Below are 18,860 nucleotides of genomic sequence, written 5' to 3' on the forward strand. Positions count from 1 at the left end.
TTTAGTCTTCCATGGTAACCTCCTCACTCCACCAATCCCTGACAGGCATGATGCTCCCTGTCTGATCTTTCACAACGCCTCTCAGCTACCATCATGAGTACATCCCTGGGTTCCCTTGCTCCATCAAGCAGGAGCCTTTTTTGGGTGACTCAAGACGAGTAACATTTCATGCAGTCCACTTGGCCCAGGGAAGCTCTCTAGATACACAGATGCTCCAGCCACTGTCCTTCTCCCTAATTTGCAAGCTGCTCCAAGGGACTTGCCACTGTCTCCATCTTCATTTAACTCCTGAACTATTGACTAAAATTGCCCTTTGGTCTCCTTCCCTTTCTCCTCAGAGCTTTATAGGAAGTCTTTGTTATCTGCAGCTTAGCAAGCTTCCAGCCAGGAAATGAGATGTCAGTCTCCCTTCCTGCAAACAACCCCACTTTTTGTGAACTTCTCTCGAGGGGCCTCTCACTTGGCAGAGGTAGGAAGCAGCATCATGACACAGTACAGGGCTCCCTATCAACTAGATTCTTTCTCCAACCAGTCCCCTTTGCATTTCTAAGTTCTGACAGCCACTGCGCCTGGGTTAGTGAGTCTCATAGAGAAGGGCCTGACTCCTCTCTTTGGAACATGTGGGCACTTAAAACCCATGTTCTCTAGTTGTGAGGCTTCAGCCAAAAGTCAGACATAATAAGAAAAATTCTATTTAACAGCTAGTAATAGGTTTGTGAATATATGTGTCATCATTCAATTTCCTCCAGGAGCCAACCCTGAGACAAAAATCTGACTGGAAATAATTTATTCTGGAGATAATGCTAAGAAGCAGAGACAAGGGGTGGAGAAGCAAACAGGAAGGAAAGGCAGGTCCAAGGAGCTTGGTATCAGGAACGTTCCATTGTGGGTCACTAAAGCTTAGTCCCATTGGAAACCTCTCAGAGCCTCTGTGGAACACACACCTCAGAGGGATCTGGGAATCTGGGGGAAGTCTCAGCACTCTGTAGAGGTACATTTGCAGGGCAGCAGTTTCCATGGTATTACCATTTTCCTGACATGCCATGTTTTCTCACCCTCCTCTGCAGACCTGGAGTCTACCCCACGCCGCTCCTACCTTTCCTCCCTGGCTGGCTGATGAACTCTGCTAGAGTAGATGGGGTATAATTCCTTTCACCATTAATGTTGGGATTGACTGTGTAATTTGTTGTAGGCAAATATGCATGAACCACGGTGCTTGATATGTAGTGAGCATTTATATATGCAAATGAAATTGATGAGTTTTGAGAGAAAAGCTAAATTCAGTACCTGTACTGCTAGGTGGTTTTGACCTATATGCCCTTCATTTGTTTGCTCTCCGGTTCCTTGCTCTATTCTGTATCATTAGAGGGGCTGTTCCTTGCAAACCATATTGCTCTGGCTTCCCTGCTGGTCATACCCAGGTATGTTAGTCAATAAGAGGCACAGGCACTGAAAGAAAAGAGAAGCCAAGAGAGGTCTCCCCCTTTTTCTCCTTGGGAAGTAGAGGATGCATTGGTAGAAGTGGCTGCTTCTCTTCTGTGTTTCCGGCTCTTACCAGACAATTCTCCCTCCATGGCCCCAAATTCTGCCTTTCTAGCCTGCGGAATTTCCCACTCTTACCAAGTGGCTCATGTTTCTAGGCTCCAGTGAGGATACAACATTTCTTTATCCTTCCATTCCCTAGAGGTACAGCAGCTGCCTGCATTTACTAATCTCTGCGTTTCCTCTTGTTCCCCTATTTGCTCTTTCAGCTTTTCTAATCCCTGTGTATTATTTCCTTTATTAAATTCCTTATAGTGGTTTCACTTTCCTGGCTGGACGCTCATGGATAATCTATTTCAGGAGCCATGTACAAAACCATGCTTTTTTCTAGACCCTGGTTCCTAAAAGAGACCTGCTTTCCTTCTTAATTTTTTTTTTTTTGAGAACATTCCCGACAAATGCTCTTCGCCGTGGCTTCTCTTCTTTTCCTATGGTAATAGTATTTTATACTACTTGAAAAAAGATTATATCCAAAACATTATCAGTAATCAAAAAGCTAAGTCTTACCAATATTGTAAAGACGTCAGCTGCCCGCAAATTGATCCATAGATTTGATGCAATTCTTCTCAAAATCCTAACAGATTTGTCACGTGGCAATTGGCAACAAATTCTAAAATTTATATGAAAATGCAAAGGTCAAGAATAACCAATGCCTTCCAGAAGAAAAACATGTAAGTTGGTTTTAACCAGATAGCAAGGCTTATTAAAAAGCTGTGGTGAAGGGCACCTGGGTGGCTCAGTGGGTTAAGCCTCTGCCTTTGGCTCAGGTCATGATCTCAGGGTCCTGGGATCGAGCCCCAAATCATCGGGCTCTGCTCAGCAGGGAGCCTGCTTCCTCCTCTCTCTCTGCCTGTCTTTCTGCCTACTTGTAATTTCTCTCTCTGTCAAATAAATAAACAAATAAATCTTAAAAAATAAAAAAGCTGTGGTGATAGAGAAAATGTGGTGCTGCTCCAAGGATAAATAAATAGACAAATGAGACAGATCAGTATTATGGAAGAATCTAGAAACATACTTATGTGCATATGAACTCTAGGGTTGGTTTTTTTTTTCAGTGACACTATGCAGTAGGTAAGAAAGGATGATCACTTCAGTAAAAAATTCTCAGGACAATTAAGTAGCAATGTGGTAAAAAGTGTGACTGTACCCCTAACTCATACCAGGTTTATTCTAAGCTCTGGTTCCTAAGGAAAATATTGGTTTTCCTCTGTCATTCTGCTTTGAAAGAATTCCTTAGAAATGTTCTTTCCAAAAGCTTTTTTCCCCTGGTACATGAAGATCTAAATATGAAAGGCAAAATAATAAAAAGTTTGTAAAATAATGAGAACAAAGAAAGGTCAGTCTGAATATAGGAACTGGTTGTGAGCCAATTCACAATAATGAAAAGAATTTTCTTGATGAGTAATAAACTCAGCCTAAGTCCTATCTGAGAGACCATGAGATGACATTAACATTTTTAACCCTGTGCTTTACAAGACAGCAAGACTAAAGGGAAATTGCTGAAACACAGAATTTAGATTGTCCTGGAAGGTGCCAATTTCTAAGTATTACTGGCAATCAGTGTATTTTAAACAGCAGTTGGAACCCTTATACAATTTCAATAATAGCTAAAGAATTTCCCCCAGATCAGCATCCAAGGAAGGGCCTTCCCTTAACGTCTTCTTTGTCTGTAGCCACTTCTTTCTAGAGGTTTTATACAGACTCTTTTGTACAAGAACATTCTTTTCTGTTTGTTTTAAAATAATATCAGATTTCAGAAAAATGCAGAGTATTAAAAATTCCCATATACCTTTCACCCCAATTTCCAAATGTTGCCCTGTTTACCTTAATATTCCCTCATTTCCTCTCTCTATCTGTATTTTTTTCTAAAACATTTGGGGTAAGTTGTATATATGATACCCTTTTATCTCTAGCTACTTCAACATGCATTTCTTAAAAACAAAGATATTCTCTTACATAATCACAGTATAATCCTCAAGATTGGGAAATTAACATTGATACAATATTTATTATGTAATCTTTAGATATTGTTTAAATTTTACCAATTGTCCCACTAATATCCTTTTCAAGACTATTCTTTTAAATATTCTGTGGCCATGGTCTTGGTGAAATAATTCCCCGCCTTTTCAGGAAGAGGTACTGCATGCTTAAAGGATTTGAGCATCATTGATTTTCCAGAAAAAGACACTGAAATAGACATCTGCCTTCCCTAAAAAAGACCCCAAATGAAGGTTCACTCTATTCCCCAAAGCCTGTGTTATCAGAGAAGATTCTGGATGGCTTCTCTTTGTTGCAGGGCACTTGCCTGCTTCTTTTTCCTGATTCCTCATTAGACTGAGAGAGCTCATGTTAAAAATATCCTGGAAGATGTTTTTACTTTCCTCTCACACATAATAACCTTCCTATTTCAATTTTAAAGCAAGACAGGAGGCACAGTGCTTACGGGATGTACTAGATTCTACAAGCAGGTTATTCCATTACCTGCACCTGACACTAGGGCTCTGTTATAAAGGAGTAATTAAAGGCCAAAGGGTAACAACCTAAATAAATGCCAGTCAGAAAGGGGACTGGTTAAATGAATTCTATTAATACAGTCAATGTAATATAGTGCAGCCTTTCAAAAGAAGATGCAGCTATGTATGTTTCAAAATAAATTAAGCCGAAACAACAGAAAATGGTTAAGTATTGTGCAGAGGGCATAATTAGAAAACTTGAGGAAATAGAGGGAGATATTTATAGTAAACTCTTTTGTACCATCTGACTTAAAAACTGTTTACCATGTGTATATGTTATGTGTTCAGAGAGAGAAAGAGAGAAAATCACGAATAGCACATAGGTAGGTAGGTAGACACAGATAGAATAATGGGTAGGTAGACAAATAATAAGACTAAAAATTTGAAGGAACAGCAGGCTCCATATTCTCCAGCTGCACCTTTTTTTTTTTTTTAAGATTTTTATTTATTTATTTGACAGACAGAGATCACAAGGAGGCAGAGAGGCAGGCAGAGAGAGGGCGGGGGGCGGGGGGAAGCAGGCTCCCTGCTGAGCAGAGAGCCCCATTTGGGGCTCGATCCCAGGACCCTGAGATCATGACCCGAGCTGAAGGCAGAGGCTTTAACCCACTGAGCCACCCAGGCGCCCCGCACCTTTTATTTTTAAAGCCATCATTCCTTTTTCCACGTCCCCCTCCTCCCTTTAGTCCTCTTTAGTTATTAGCAGTTTTATCCTCCGCTGGATAATGAAGACACAAACCAGACTCAGTCCCAGATACCCTCTCACCAAAACCGCACACCATACACAGCCATACACACTAACACACGCTTTCAGATTTGGAGGTGGGGTGGAGGAGATGAGGAACAAGCTTGAGCAAACTCAGAGGGACCTCGGTCTCTCCCTTCGCGTCAGATTTGCACTACCCCCCGCTTAGCCCTTCATTCCTATGTCCGTCTTACTCCCCACCCCCGCTCCAGACCCCAAGCACCTAGGAGACTGGACTCGCGTAAATTTCCTCCTACTTGCGCTGCGGCCCCGGGGGCCGCCTCGTGACGTCAGGGCTGAGCGAGGGGGCGCCGCCTCCTGGGTTCCCACCCCTCCTGTCCCTGCGGCCCGGCTTGCCCTTTAAAAGAGAGGGGGCCTGCGCCAACCGCGCCACACCGTGGGGACCCGGACCCGCAGCTGCTTTCCCGGAGCACCTTTATCTCGCCTTGGGCCCGCATCTCACTCACCGGTCCAGCTCCCATCCTCTTCTCCGTGCAGATTCGGGCGAGCGGAGCCATGCAGCCGGCGGTGTTTCTCGGCCTCCTGGGAGCGGCGGTGGTGGCCGGTGAGTGGGCTCAGCCGGCTGTTCAGCACCGTGGACAGAGCTAGCCTCGGTCTTCCTGGCCCCTGGGAAAGCTTGGCTTGTGTATACACTGGGAGACAGGAAGGGTTGAGTGAAAGCGTTCTCCTTTTTGCTTGACAGTCTTAATTTCTGAAACTCCCTGCTTCATCGTCTGACTTGGAAAAAGCCAGAGGGCTTCCTAGCCCAACCAGAAGAGTCTCAGTCTTTTCATATCTGAGTCTTCCTGTAAATAGAGAGAAACGTGCCTGTACCTCTAAGGAAACCCCACATTTTGTGCTCACTTCTAATATGTCACGTTCTCTCTACCTTCTAAAACCTTAATATGTAACTGGAATTAAGTATTTGTTTGGTTTTTCAAAGCCAGAGGACTATGGAGACATAAGAGTACATGTATTATGGTATTACTTGGCACCTGCATAATTTCCTTTGTTATTATTTAAATATGATGAGATGAAAGTAAGTCTCATATGTATATCAGATATCTTTCTCTTAACATGTTCCTCTATGTGTTCACATATATGTATGTACAAGTTTAAAAATTTTTTTGTATTTTATAATTCCATTTCTGGGGAGAGGTAATTTCATACCCAAATTCATGCATTTTAAAGTTATGAATGGAAACTGCAGTAGATATTTTGACTTTTGTACTCCAGGAAAATAACAATTATAAAATAACCACAAAGATATCCTTGAAAAAGTTAAAAAAAAAACAACCAAAAACATCATTTCAGTCAATTTGGGAGAATGAAATTTTAAGTAGCAGGTATTTGACAGTGTTTCTTGATGTGTGGAAGACTATAGAATTAATCTTTCAAACTACTCTGAATCGTGAAGAAATAATCTCTGGAGATTTTAAAAAAGTGTGTGTCTGTGTGTGTGTGTGTGTGTGTGTGTGTCTGTGTGTTTTGAAGTAAAATCACTAGACCATTGGGAAGTAAATATGCTATCACCAGATTAAACTGGAGGTTTTCTGTGGCTGTTTTAATAATCTCATAGGATATTGTTCTTATCTGAGATTGCAATTCCTAACTGGAACTGAGGTATTGCCACCCATGAATATGAAGCTTTCATTGACAGCAAATGCTGGATCCCAAATATAAAGACACAAGATGAAAACCAATGATAATTTATCTTATTGCAAGCTACACACATTCAGAATTTTCTAACATTCTTGTCACTTTTATAAATTGTCTATAAATGTTCTTAATCTAAAGAAAACTAAATGAATATTTACAGTCTTTTCCAGTCAAAAATATTTTCAGAAAGAGATTGCTTAAAGTGCTATAGCTATGCTATACATTGACTTTGGACTACACAACAGTGTCATTTGTGGGTCTTATTTAACTATAGTGGTAAAATATTTATAGCTCCTTTATGCAAGAGAATATTTTAAGAAAGGTTCACATTTTAATATTGGCTAAAGTTGAGACATTATTTTTTGAGACCTTATATATTCTTTTAAAAAAATATTGGGCTATAATTCACACACGATAAAACCCATACTTTTAAAGTGTGTGACAGTATATTCACAGATTCTGTAATCACTATCAAATGTCAGAAGTTTTTCATTACCGCAGAAAGAAACCCCTATACCTGTTAGTAGTCATTTCCTGTTCCCACCTTCCACAAATGCCTGGAAAGGAAACATGGTAGCCTTCCTGAAAAGCTTGCTATTTAGCAAAATCACAGGGCTGAAGAAACCCTCAGGAAACCATCTGGTTCATATCCTACCCTTAAGAGATTCTGGAGGGAGATCCATACCTTTCTACAGTAGCTACTGGGCACTCTAAAAAATTAATATGAGTGAAGTAACTCTGTGATATCCACATTATACTGGGTAAAATAGTTTCTGCATTCAGATGAGGTTGCTTAACTTTTAAAATTATAGCTACATTTTTATTCTGGAATCAAACCTTAGTTTGATAGTCTTATGATATAGAATACTTTGGAAGTTATTCTCAGGTTTATCATACAATACAATTTGAAGATTTTCTACCATCTGAATACTTCACTTCTATTATAATCTTTGGGTTTTCTTTGGTGCCTCCTGAATCTTAATTTATACAAAAATAAGTCAAAACTACCTTAGGGGGATCAACACATCGTTGGTTATTACTGTGCTGTTACAGATTCTATTGGAAGAAATACAGTGGAACTTAGATGTCTCACCAAGATGCATAATGCACCTTTATAAGGAGACCTTAGCTCCTTTCCAACAGAAACAGGTCGGAAGAGCTTTAGTCATAGAAACAGGACTGTCCTGCAATAACAAACATCAGCTATAAATTGTTTAGAGTGATAAAAATATTTCTCTCCACCAAAATCTGATGACTGTAAATACTTTGGCAATGTCAGTAGTTAATAAAGCACCTATTTTTACATTTGTGGGGAAAAAAGTTATTAGCAAGAAAATACATTACAAAGAAGGTTTAGTAAAGGAAGATTTTTAAAAGGCACCTGCTAGTTCATTAGAGGAGTAATTCTCTCAGTTATTTCTTTCTGGGGAATTTTACAGATTTAGGTCCAAAGAATAAGTGCCAGAGTGGAAATGTTCCCAAATAACAGCCATTTGGGGGATAAAATAATGGCCTAGCATAATGGACCCTGGGTGCCAAAGGTAGGCCATCCGGATCTTCTCTGAACTACATTTCAGGAAGATTGGGGTCTTCTTACCTTGTTAACCACTTCTCAAACAGTTTACACATGAATTTAACATGCTGGATAGCTTTGGGCTTCTTGAAACAATTGAAGTAGATCGCAGGCCATGCTTGAAAAAGGAAAATTCAGTAAGGTGAGTGAAATAGGTGTTGTATTTTGAGATTGAGCCCTATGATCTGTAACTGATTAGAGGCAGGCAGTTTAAAAGACTTGGAGAGCAAACATTTTGTGAGAAGAGGTCAGGTCGCCAGTTAAAAATAAACTGCATTTGAGTAGCTTTCATCTCTGCTGTCTGAGAGTTTCACTCTTGCTGGTTTCATTTAAACTAAGTTTTAAACTTTTTATTGAAGTGTAATACACATTAAAAAACTGCATAGATCATAAGCACACAGCTTAATGAATTTTTCATTCATTGAGCACATCTGTGTAAGCACTACTCTGATCAAGAAACAGAATTTGCCAGGATACCTGGGTGGCTCAGTTGGCTGAGCATGAACCTCTTGGTTTTGGCTCAGTCATGATCTCAGAGTCTTAGGATCAAGCCCCACTTTAGGTTCCATCCTCAGTGGGGAGGCTGCTTGAGATTCTCTTCTTCTCCTTCTGCCCCTCCCCCAACTTCTTCCCTCTCTCTCTTTCCCTCAAATAAATAAATAAATAAATCTTGAAAGAAAGAAAGCAAACATAGCCAACATCTCAGAAGCTCTCTGTGTCTTGGTCTGGATCTGAATTATACTCTATATAAGACGGTATTCATTTCCAAATCATGTTTAAGACATTGCTAGGGAAAACAGCTGTGTCTGTGTCTGTGTGTGCGCGCGCGCGCACGCGCGCGCGCTCGTGCCTGCTGGGGCAATTATGGCTCCTGGACCAATTTTCTTCAACTATTTCCATTCTGCTCAGGTGTGACTCTGCCCCTCTCTTCAAATAACGTGCAAGGGGGGGGGGTGATTTTGTGAGTTTGGGGCTACACAGCTTCCAAAAATCAACTGAAGTCTTCCCATTTCTTTTTCTCCTTCAAAGCAGTCAGTTCTGTGCCAGTGGATAACAGGAACCACAATGAAGAAATGGTAAGTTTAATTGGACGTCCAGAATCTAGACTTTTACCTAGACTCTAGATTCTCCCACTCCTTATCATACCAAACCGAACCAAACAAACAAACAAACAAAAAAAAACAAAAACAAATACAGCAACAGGAAACCTACAATATAGTCTTATAAAGCCAGGTTTTTATCCCTGAGGGAATTGAAGGCAAAGAATGTCCCCCCTGCTCTGGGCTCTCACTTCCTTCCTGGTGTCTTCAGTGCCCCTAAGGATAGCTATGATCACCATTTTCCTTCCAACCTGCAAGAAATGGGTATTTATGTCTCTTCTCTGGTGTAATCTCGACCCATGCTATTTTGCATTGTTCTGTGGAGAAGCCTACGAAATTTCACTGTAGTCCTATAAATCTACATTTCTGCCCCAAGGATCCCACACCAATACAGGCCACAGAGCCAAGTCTCTTGCTATAGCAGCTCTGGGTTGAGTTAGTCTGTCATCCCAGTGACATCAGCTTTTGCCAACCTGCTCTTGGGTTTCCCCTCAGGTGACTCACTGCATCATTGAGGTTCTCTCAAATGCCTTGTCGAAGTCCAACGCTCCACCCATCACCCCTGAGTGTCGCCAAGTCCTGAAAAAGAGTAAGTGTCCTACACTGCAGGAAATCTTTGTCCTTCCTCCTGCTTCCATTACCTTCCAATTTACCTCCAAATGAAAGGGCAAGGGAAGGGCATAATGCAATGGGAAGAGTGCAGACTGGACTAGGATCTGGGGAGATCAAAGATAATGACTTCTAGTCCCACTCTGCCACTTCACAGCTATGTGGCTATGGGGAAGGACCTCTTGCCTTTCTGGGCTTATTTTCTCAAAGTAAAATGAGGGAGTTGAACTCAATGATAGCCTTTGAGTTACCTATCAGTTCTTAAATTCCTTGGTTCCAGAATGTGGATTTTTAGAACAGCTTTCACTTGGGTGGAACTGTTCTGGGAATGCTGGAGGATGAAAGGTTAGAAGGAGACCTTAAAATTATTCTTCTCTTTGCCTTCTGCTCTTCTGACAGTAAGATGTTAGGAGCTTGAAGAATGACTTGGGAACTTCTGGCCCTTTACATGACAGATTGTTGAAGCCATCTTAATTTAGAGCTGATTAGAATGGGAGGTACTCCCAAATGGCAGAGAACTAGAAGAGGGAGGGTAGAATTGGAGCAGCCAGTGAGTCAGAGCAATGACCTTCTGAATCTAGAGTGGGATGCATTCTCTATACAATCAACTTCTGTTCAAGACAAAACTTGAAGAGAAATGCAAGCAGTATCCATTGGGAGTTGATATTGAGATCAGTTGCCATCTCTAATTCATGAAATCAACCTGACTCAATCGAATCCAAAAACCACTGTTCTCTTCAACACCTTCTCTGCTTTTAAATTTTTAGTTAGGCTGGGAATAGCGGATTTGTTTTTCCTGTCATCTCCAAAATCTCTCATTGCAAGATAGTACTCTCCTGCTAGTGCCACACATGAGCCCTCGTGCATAAAATGGTAAAAGTAAGTATTGGCAATTGACCAAAAGAGTAACCTGGCAGGACTCAGTCCACCGCTGGGGGCTTCAGGGTAATCACAGATGTGGGGACCTGAAACTCTACAGACCCCATGAACAGTGGGAGGAAGCTTCCTTACCAATCCCAGCTTACACGTCTTTCCGAATTTCTCCCCAACTTTCTTTTCCAGCCATTACAGGGAATTATCACAGACAGAATGAGTCTTCAGGCAGAGACTAAAGGGAGCTCCTCTGGGCAAGCCTGTCTCACTATCTCCCTTCCCCTTCCTTCGTTTACCAGATGGATGCAGAAGTGTGGGGTCTGCCATAGTAGGTCACTGAAGAACTATGATTGCTTAGGAAGAGCTGTTGAATGCAGGGCTCTGCTTGCCTGCCAAGATCAGATTTAGCCTTTAGGTCGGTTGAGGCCATAGTGATTCTAGCCTCTGATTAACACTGACTGTGCCCTGGAGTCTTTTGATGTCTGTTCGGAGAGACCTGGGGAAACTGGTTAAAATCAAATGACTCCTGTCTTCAGGAAGGACCCTGGTGACACTCTACCCAGAGAATTATACAATGCTGAGATCGGGAGGGTTTAAGAGCTCCCCCTGGTGGCAGACTCAGAGAGCAGCCAAGGCCAGACAGACCGTATAGGGAGTAAGGCAGGACAGGAGGATAGGAAGTGACTCACAAACTGGAAGAATACATGTCCTGGGGCCGGGGGCCGGGGGAATGGGATTTCTCAGTTCTAGCCCCACTGTGGAGAAATACAGACTTTGTTATCAGATTTGGGATTTTTCAAAAGAAGTTAATATTTGGATTTGTAAGCAGTATCTCCTGGTATTTAAGCATTGCCTCTGAATTTGAAATGACTAATAATGCTATTTAGGCCATGCAGAACTCACCTCTGGATTACCAATTTGTGGCTTCTGCCCAGTTCTAGTTTTCTCTCCTGCTGATATGTCTTAAACTGACCCCAAGACTGGTGGAGCTTTTTGGCCAGCTGGAAGGAAAAATCTCCCTCCTGCCCCTGGGGCATCTTCATCTCTACTTCCCATCCTCTCCAGAGTGTCTGTGGAGCGAGCATACACTTGTTGAGTGAACGAGCATTTGGGGAATAGAGAATCATTGTTTTCTGGCTTGAAGAGACTTTAGGACATACATAACCCAATTTCCTAATGGGTGCAAGAATCTCTTTGTCCAGGTTAATCTGGTCATCCTGGCAACGGATAGTTAAGGATGGAAGGTACATTTCCCCCTTTTTTTACTTGAAAGTCAGGATGAGCTTCATTCAACACCTTGGTTTTACAGACTGACAATGACTATGTGTTGCTAATCACAGTCCTGGGACTTAAAGCTAAATTTAGGAAGAAGTGCTAAGACTCACGCACTAGCTGCTACAGGGAGCACACATTTAACTGGGAAAAAATAAAAATACTCTGTTCCTGACTAGTAGGCAGTAGGAAAGGGGTGTCACAGCCCCTACCCTGGAAAACTGAGATCCTGTATGATTAGGGCTATGTCAGATGCCTCTCAGAATGATGTCAGTATCTGCCCAAAGCCTCCTTGCTCACCTGTGCCTACCTGGATCGATGGCCCCACCTGCTTCAATGCTGCAATGGCTCTTAAAAGACAAAATCACTGGGGAGGGACCAGCTCTCAGGTGTCTGGGTGTGAGAGGTCAGAGATATTTCAGTTGATCTGTGAAACATGAGAATATTATCATGCTAGGCTACCCTTTAAGGAGAAAGGTACAGACCATCCACTATTTCTTGGACATTTTTACAATGACCAATTTTTTCCATTTTGCAAATGTCAGTTCAAAATGACTCATCAGTGCCATTCAGTAGAAACATAATGTGAGCCACAGATATAATTTCAGATTTCTTAGTGGCCACATTAAAAAAGTAAAGAGATAGGAGAATTTAATTTTAATAGTATTTGTATCCAATGTATTTTATTCAATATATAATACTTACATATTTACTTATATACTTATATACATACTTATCGATTTATTTATTTATTTATAAAGTTTATCTTTTTTTTTTTTTTTAGTAATCTCTACACCCAATGTGGGGCTTGAACTCACAACCCCAAGATCAAGAGTCACATGCTCCTCTGACTGAGCTAGCCAGGTGTACCCACAACCAATATATTTATAATATATATTATCTAATACATCCAAAATATTATTTCAATGTATAATCAATGTGAACAATTGAAGTATTTCCATTTTTTTCATACAAAGTCTTCAAAATCTAGTGGGTGTCTTGGACTTACAGCTCATCTCAGTTTGGACCAGCCACATTTCAAGTACTCAGTAGCCACAAAGGGCTGGCAGCTCCCACAACAGACAGTACAGATCTGCACCCAGAGCTATGAGAGACCTTGGCTTCAGGAGTTCTCTCTGAACTCAGTGACGTAAGTTGAAATCCAAGCCTTTCTGGCTAACAATCAGGCAATGCTAGCTGCATATTTCCTTTCATGAAACGCCCTTGAATTAAGGAGGGCTTAGTAAAGGAGCTATTGACATTTGGAAAAGATAGGAGAGAACACATTCAATTAAAGTATCAGTTATACCATCTACTGTTGGCTAATGAAACACAAAGATAACTCAGTATACTGATTGATCTTCATCCTCAGCACCTGAGATGCGTGGGCAGATGGGACCTGAGCGATGGAAGAAATGGTTCTTTCTACTGCTGTGCAGTTTTCTCAGGGAAGAAATACACATCCTTCTTATGACCAGTTACTAAATTATACTGCCACTGCTACATTGAGCCTACACAGTGGATTGGATTAAAAAGGCTGATAAACTAATAATTTAAAATTTAAAATCCTCCTTTGAATCCTGATACTTCCCATTTTGGCTATTTAACTTTATTTAGCTGGATTCTAGTTAGAACTATTCACGTAATGCTGATTTGTTTTGTCCTTACTTAGAGCAAATATGGAAAGAAGTGTCCCTAATTGTATTTCTCTAAGTCTCAATGTCTTTGTTTGTAAAAAGGGGAGGTTGAATTAGAGGAATTCTAAGGTTTCTTCCGATTCTTAATACTAACATTTCACAAATCTCTATTTGGATTTTAATCTGATCATTAATAGTACCAGTGAGAGGGGCACCTGAGTGCTCAGTCAGTTAAATTCAACCTTTGGCTCGGGTCAATACCAGGGTCTTGGGATTGAGCCCACATCAGGCTCCCTGCTCAGTGGAGAATCTGCTTCTTCCTTTCCCTCTGCCCCTCCCTGCTGCTTGTGCGCTCTCTCATTCTCTCTCTCTCAAATAAATAAGTAAAATCTTTTAAAAAAAATCGTACCAATGAGAAATGCTGTCTGGCTGTTATGACAAAAGTAAAAATAGAGGTTTGTTTTTTTTTATTATAGTTAAACAGAGCCAAGGAACTTTCATACCATTTTCTTTTAAAAGGAATCTGAGTATAATTTTTCTTAACTTAAAAAATTATCCAAGTAATTCAGGCCCTTTGGTTTTGTAGTGATCACTGACACTGGTGCTTGTTGAACCACAGGCAATTCTGAAGTTACACTTATATTTCTTTATTTTCATTATAGGTAGAAAAGAAGTCAAAGATGAAGAGAAAAGTGAAAATGAAAACACACGGTTTGAAGTAAGATTGTTAAGAGACCCAGCTGATGCCTCAGAAGCCCATAGACCTTCTGGGAGGGAGGAAGCAAGAGCCCTAGGAGAGGAGGACACCCAAGGCCCCACAGTGGCAGACACAGAGGGAGGTGGGCACAGCCGAGAAGGAGCGAGCGAACCCCAAGGGGACCTCTTCCCCTCTGACAGACAAGTCTCCAAAGAAGCAAAGCCACGCCATTCTGAGAAAACCGAGGAAGAAGACAGGAAGGAAGAAGAGGGGGAGAAATATCAGAAAAGGGAGCATGGGAAAGACAGCAGTGAAGAGAAAAACGTGGAAGATCTAGGAGAGACACAGAATGCCTTTCTCAACAAAAGAAACCAGGCTACAGCTAAGAAAAAAGAGGAGTTAGAGGCCAGATATGGTCTACACTCTGCTGGGCCCCCTGAGGAGAAGACACACAGCCGGGAGAGGAATAGCCAGGAGAGTGGAGAGGATACAAGGAGCCAGGAGAAACACACTCAAGAGTCTAAAAGCCAAGTTGGGAGCAAGGAAGAATCTGAGGAAAGTGAGGAAGATGCTGAGCCTGATGTGGACAAACGACGCTGGAAGCCAAGACACCACCACGGGAGGACCAGGCCTGACAGGTCCTCTCAAGAAGGGAAACCTCCCTCCGAGGAAAGGGGACACCTCCGTGAGGAATCTGAGGACTCAAACGTGGGCACAGTCAGTTTAGGGGAAAAGAGGGACCGCCATCCAGCCCACTATAGGGCTTCAGAGGAAGAACCCGAATATGGGGAAGAAGTGAGGAGTTACCAGGCTGTCCAGGCTCCCAAGGATCTGGAGCAGGGACGATATGGGGGCAGAGGAAGTGAGGAGTACAGGGCTCCAAGACCTCCCAGTGAGGAGAGCCAGGAGGAGGATAAGAGAAATCGCCCCAGCTCAGAGCTTGACAACATAGCACAGGGATATAACGAAGAAAGTGAGGGAGAGAGGGGCCGTGAGGGGGGACATCTCCACAGAGCCAGGGGAGGGGAACCAGGTGCATATTCCATTCTAGACAACAAAGAAGAAAAACGGTTCTTGGGTGAAGGACACCACCGTGTCCAAGACAACCAGATGGACAAGGCAAGGAGGCACCCACAAGGCGAGTGGAAGGAGCAGGACAGAAATTACCTCAACTATGACGAGGAAAGGGGTGAGGAAGAAGCCCAAGGGAAATGGCAACAGCAGGAGGACCTAGAAGATGCTACAGAGAGCAGGGAGGAAGCTAGGCTTCAAGGCAAACAGTATGGTCCCCATTACACCACTGACAAGAGGAAGAGATTAGGGGGGCTGCTCAACCCATACTATGACCCTTCTCAGTGGAAGACCAGCCGTTTTGAGAGGAAAGACAACATGGATGACAATTTTCTTGAGGGGGAAGAGGAAAATGGGCTGACCTTGAATGAGAAGAATTTCTTTCCAGAATACAACTACGACTTGTGGGAGAAAAAGCCCTTTGAGGAGGACGTGAACTGGGGATACGAGAAGAGAAATCTCTCCCCCAAAATGGATCTGAAAAGGCAGTATGACCGAGTGGCAGAACTAGACCAGCTTCTTCATTACCGGAAGAAGTCAGCCGAATTTCCAGACTTCTATGATTCTGAGGAGCAGATAACCCCACGCCATGCAGCGGAGAATGAAAAGGACAGGGCTGGCCAGGGAGTTCTGACAGAGGAAGAGGTACGGTGCGGGGCTTTTGTTTAAAATTAAAATGCTTAATGTTAATATCTTCAAGACTATCTGCAAGTAATGTGGAGAAACTGGTGGGAATTGATTACCATGAGGATACAGCCCTAGTAAGAGAATGCCGACCACCTCTGGGCTGGAGTTCCATTGTCTATATCCCTACCCACTTACCCTACTGCAGTGCTTCTCAACCTTGGCTGCATGTTGGAATCACCTGGAGGGCTTGAGTAATTAGTGACATTTAGGATCCACCTCCAGGGATTCTGTATCTTTGGTGCTGGGTGCTACTTGGGCCTCAGGATTTTTACAAGCTTACAGGTGGTTTCAGGGTTCAGCCAAGGTTGACAATCATTCTTTTGGTGCCTTCTTGGTCATTTAAATTTTCATCACTATTTCCCAGGGTAGGAAGGAACAGATGATATAGAAATTAGTTGCTGCTTTAGTCTATCTTTTTCAGCTACCAGACTATAAAAATTAGTTTACATCTCAGAAAGTTAACATGATCAGAACCATACCTGCCTAAACAATCATTTTTTCCTAATATTGAATTATGCTGATTGGCATTTCCCAAACTTGAATGTGTATCAGGATCTCAAGAGATTCCTAGCTTCCGAGTTTCTGATTGAGTAGATCCTGGGTGCGGCCCAAGAATATGCATTTCTGGTAAATTCCTTGGTGATGCTGATATCTCTGGTCAGGGGACCACACTTTGAGAACGACCAATGTAGGGTGTCTCGTATGGCTTCTAACATATCAAAAATCCCCTTCTGTTCATACTCCCTCAAACCACAATAAAATTAATCGATCTGGGACCTCATGCCTCCACTTTTCCATTTCTGTATTTTCTAGGAAAAGGAACTTGAGAACTTGGCTGCGATGGATCTGGAACTACAGAAAATAGCTGAGAAGTTCAGTGGTCATCGAAGGGGCTGATGGCCACTGGAGCAAAGGGCAGTTTTAAGAAGCAGTCCTCACATTATCTATTTTCCACCATTTCACCGAAAGACACCATTTATTTACCCAAAAGCAGAAAGTAGAATTTTCTGTTCATTCAGTGTTTGACACAATTGGAAATGCTTTAATTTTTGCCATAATGCTATTGAAAATATGAATAGCATGACTTGTAACATATCCTTTCTCGCAAAACAGACACATTAACATGCTCGTGACAATGACTGTGCTTTAATCCTTGAAAAAGAAATACATTTGTCTTGGTTTGAAATAATAAAAGATTCACCTAAGGCCAAAGTTTCATGTTCTTAGCTTCCTTTGTGCTAATAGGGAAGAGTGTGATTTTCAAACCCATTCTCTAAAGTAAATTTTAAAAGACAGCATTAGGATTTGTTGGTCTTTGGATGCAGAATAGGCAATAAAGAAAATAAAGCAACAACAAAAAAACTTTGAAGTAAAAAGAACGTCTGGGATATAAAGCAAGAGTACAGGAAAAGACATCTGTTCCCCCAGGGTAAAGAAAGATTATTAAATAGACTTGAAGAACCTATTTCAAAAATGACCATAAGACATTTACTTTTTTTTTTTTTAAGATTTTATTTATTTGTTTGACAGACAGAGACCACAAGTAGACAGAGGCAGGCAGAGAGCGAGGAGGAAGCAGGCTCCCTGCTGAGCAGAGAGCCTGATGTAGGGCTCGATCCCAGGACCCTGGGATCATGACCTGAGCTGAAGGCAGAGGCTTTAACCCACTGAGCCACCCAGGTGCCCCAACATTTACTTTTTAAAAATCCTGTTATCTGGAAAGCTCTGGGAGTAGCCAGCCACAGGTCATTTTTCAGGGCTAAGGAGGAGAGAGTCTGGACAACGGGAAAACCTCTAGACTGGGAATCAGAACAGGTAGGCTGATCCAGACAGATTCCTGGACCCTCAGGGCCGGTCTCTTATAAGTTTTCACCATGTCATTTCGGAGGACACAGATCAACCCACTATATGCCTTTCAGGACTACTTGATGTTTGACTTTGGACAAGTTGCTTTCCCTCTCTGGACCTCAGGTTCATCAGTAAAATAAGGATACCTGCCTTACTGGGTTGTTACAAGGATAATGAGTATGCAAAACACTTAGAATAGTGCCTGGCATATGGCATGGTGCAGGAAATGTTGGCTGCTACCATTACTAACACCGCAGCTAGCTTCCTATGGCAAGACAAGTGGAAAGTGTCCTCTTCTCCTTCCTTTTACCTGTCATCTCATCCCTCACCAGTGGTGCCTCTCAAGGGACTGAGCCCCAGGTGCCACAGCAGTGAGCTGCTATGGTAATATACCCTTTCTAGGCTGTCTTTGTCTCCCTGTACTACTTCTTACTGGTAATCTCAGCAGGTATTTCCTGGAATCAGATCCCAAATAAACAGCTTGTCCTCAACTTCTTATTTCAGGGTCTGCTTCTGGGGGACCCCAACCCAAGAAACCATCCAAAGCTAGGCTTGTATTATGGCAAATGTTTTTAATGTACTGCCATTATAACCCTTTGTGTTACCTCATCTTAATACACGTTACTAAGAAATGCTTAACACATGGCAGTAGACACATCTCTCCTTTTTTTCTATTGCAGCTCTGCAGAAAACAAAATCGCTTCCTAATAAAAAGGATTCAAGGGCCCAAGATGAATAGCGATTTACTCACGGGTTAAGGAAAGACAAAACAGTGCAATGCACCAATGCTAGCCTGGCAAACACACACACACACACACACACACACACACACACATACACACACAGGTGTGCACACATGCACACGGCCCTGCTCATGAGAAGCTGCTGGCTTCTGGCAGATGGAGCATAGCACTGCATGGTCCTGGCCTCCTGGTGATGTCCCGTGCACTAACACATCCTTTTGGTTTAGTTTGCAAACACTTCAGGATAGGGCAATGTGTAGACACAGATGACCTATCAAGGATACAGGAGAT

At 42.2% G+C, this 18,860-nt stretch overlaps 1 protein-coding gene across 2 annotated transcripts; it reads left to right on the top strand.

Moving 5' to 3' along the window:
- Nucleotides 1–5,161: 5,161 nt before the first annotated feature.
- On the top strand, nucleotides 5,162–17,190 carry CHGB (chromogranin B). Of its 2 annotated transcripts, none has more exons than XM_032859146.1 (5): nucleotides 5,162–5,365; nucleotides 9,062–9,108; nucleotides 9,628–9,721; nucleotides 14,186–15,936; nucleotides 16,792–17,190. In XM_032859146.1, exons 1-5 carry the CDS (start codon nucleotides 5,317–5,319, stop codon nucleotides 16,873–16,875), a joined length of 2,025 nt encoding a protein of 674 aa, XP_032715037.1. In that variant the 5' UTR covers nucleotides 5,162–5,316; the 3' UTR covers nucleotides 16,876–17,190. The 2 variants fall into 2 exon arrangements, with proteins under 2 accessions (XP_032715037.1, XP_032715038.1); XM_032859147.1 differs by having other exon boundaries at nucleotides 9,065–9,108.
- The last annotated feature ends 1,670 nt before the right edge of the window (nucleotides 17,191–18,860 follow it).

Source organism: Lontra canadensis, unplaced genomic scaffold, assembly GCF_010015895.1.
Source record: "Lontra canadensis isolate GAN:19392208 unplaced genomic scaffold, GSC_riverotter_1.0 scaffold16, whole genome shotgun sequence".
Taxonomy (NCBI): Eukaryota; Metazoa; Chordata; class Mammalia; order Carnivora; family Mustelidae; genus Lontra; species Lontra canadensis.

Coding starts and splice junctions, on each gene's coding strand:
- CHGB (XM_032859146.1), top strand. CDS start 5,317: ATGCAGCCGGCGGTGTTTCTCGGCCTCCTGGGAGCGGCGGTGGTGGCC. Junction 5,366..9,061: donor GGGAGCGGCGGTGGTGGCCG/GTGAGTGGGCTC, acceptor TCTCCTTCAAAG/CAGTCAGTTCTGTGCCAGTG. Junction 15,937..16,791: donor GAGTTCTGACAGAGGAAGAG/GTACGGTGCGGG, acceptor TGTATTTTCTAG/GAAAAGGAACTTGAGAACTT.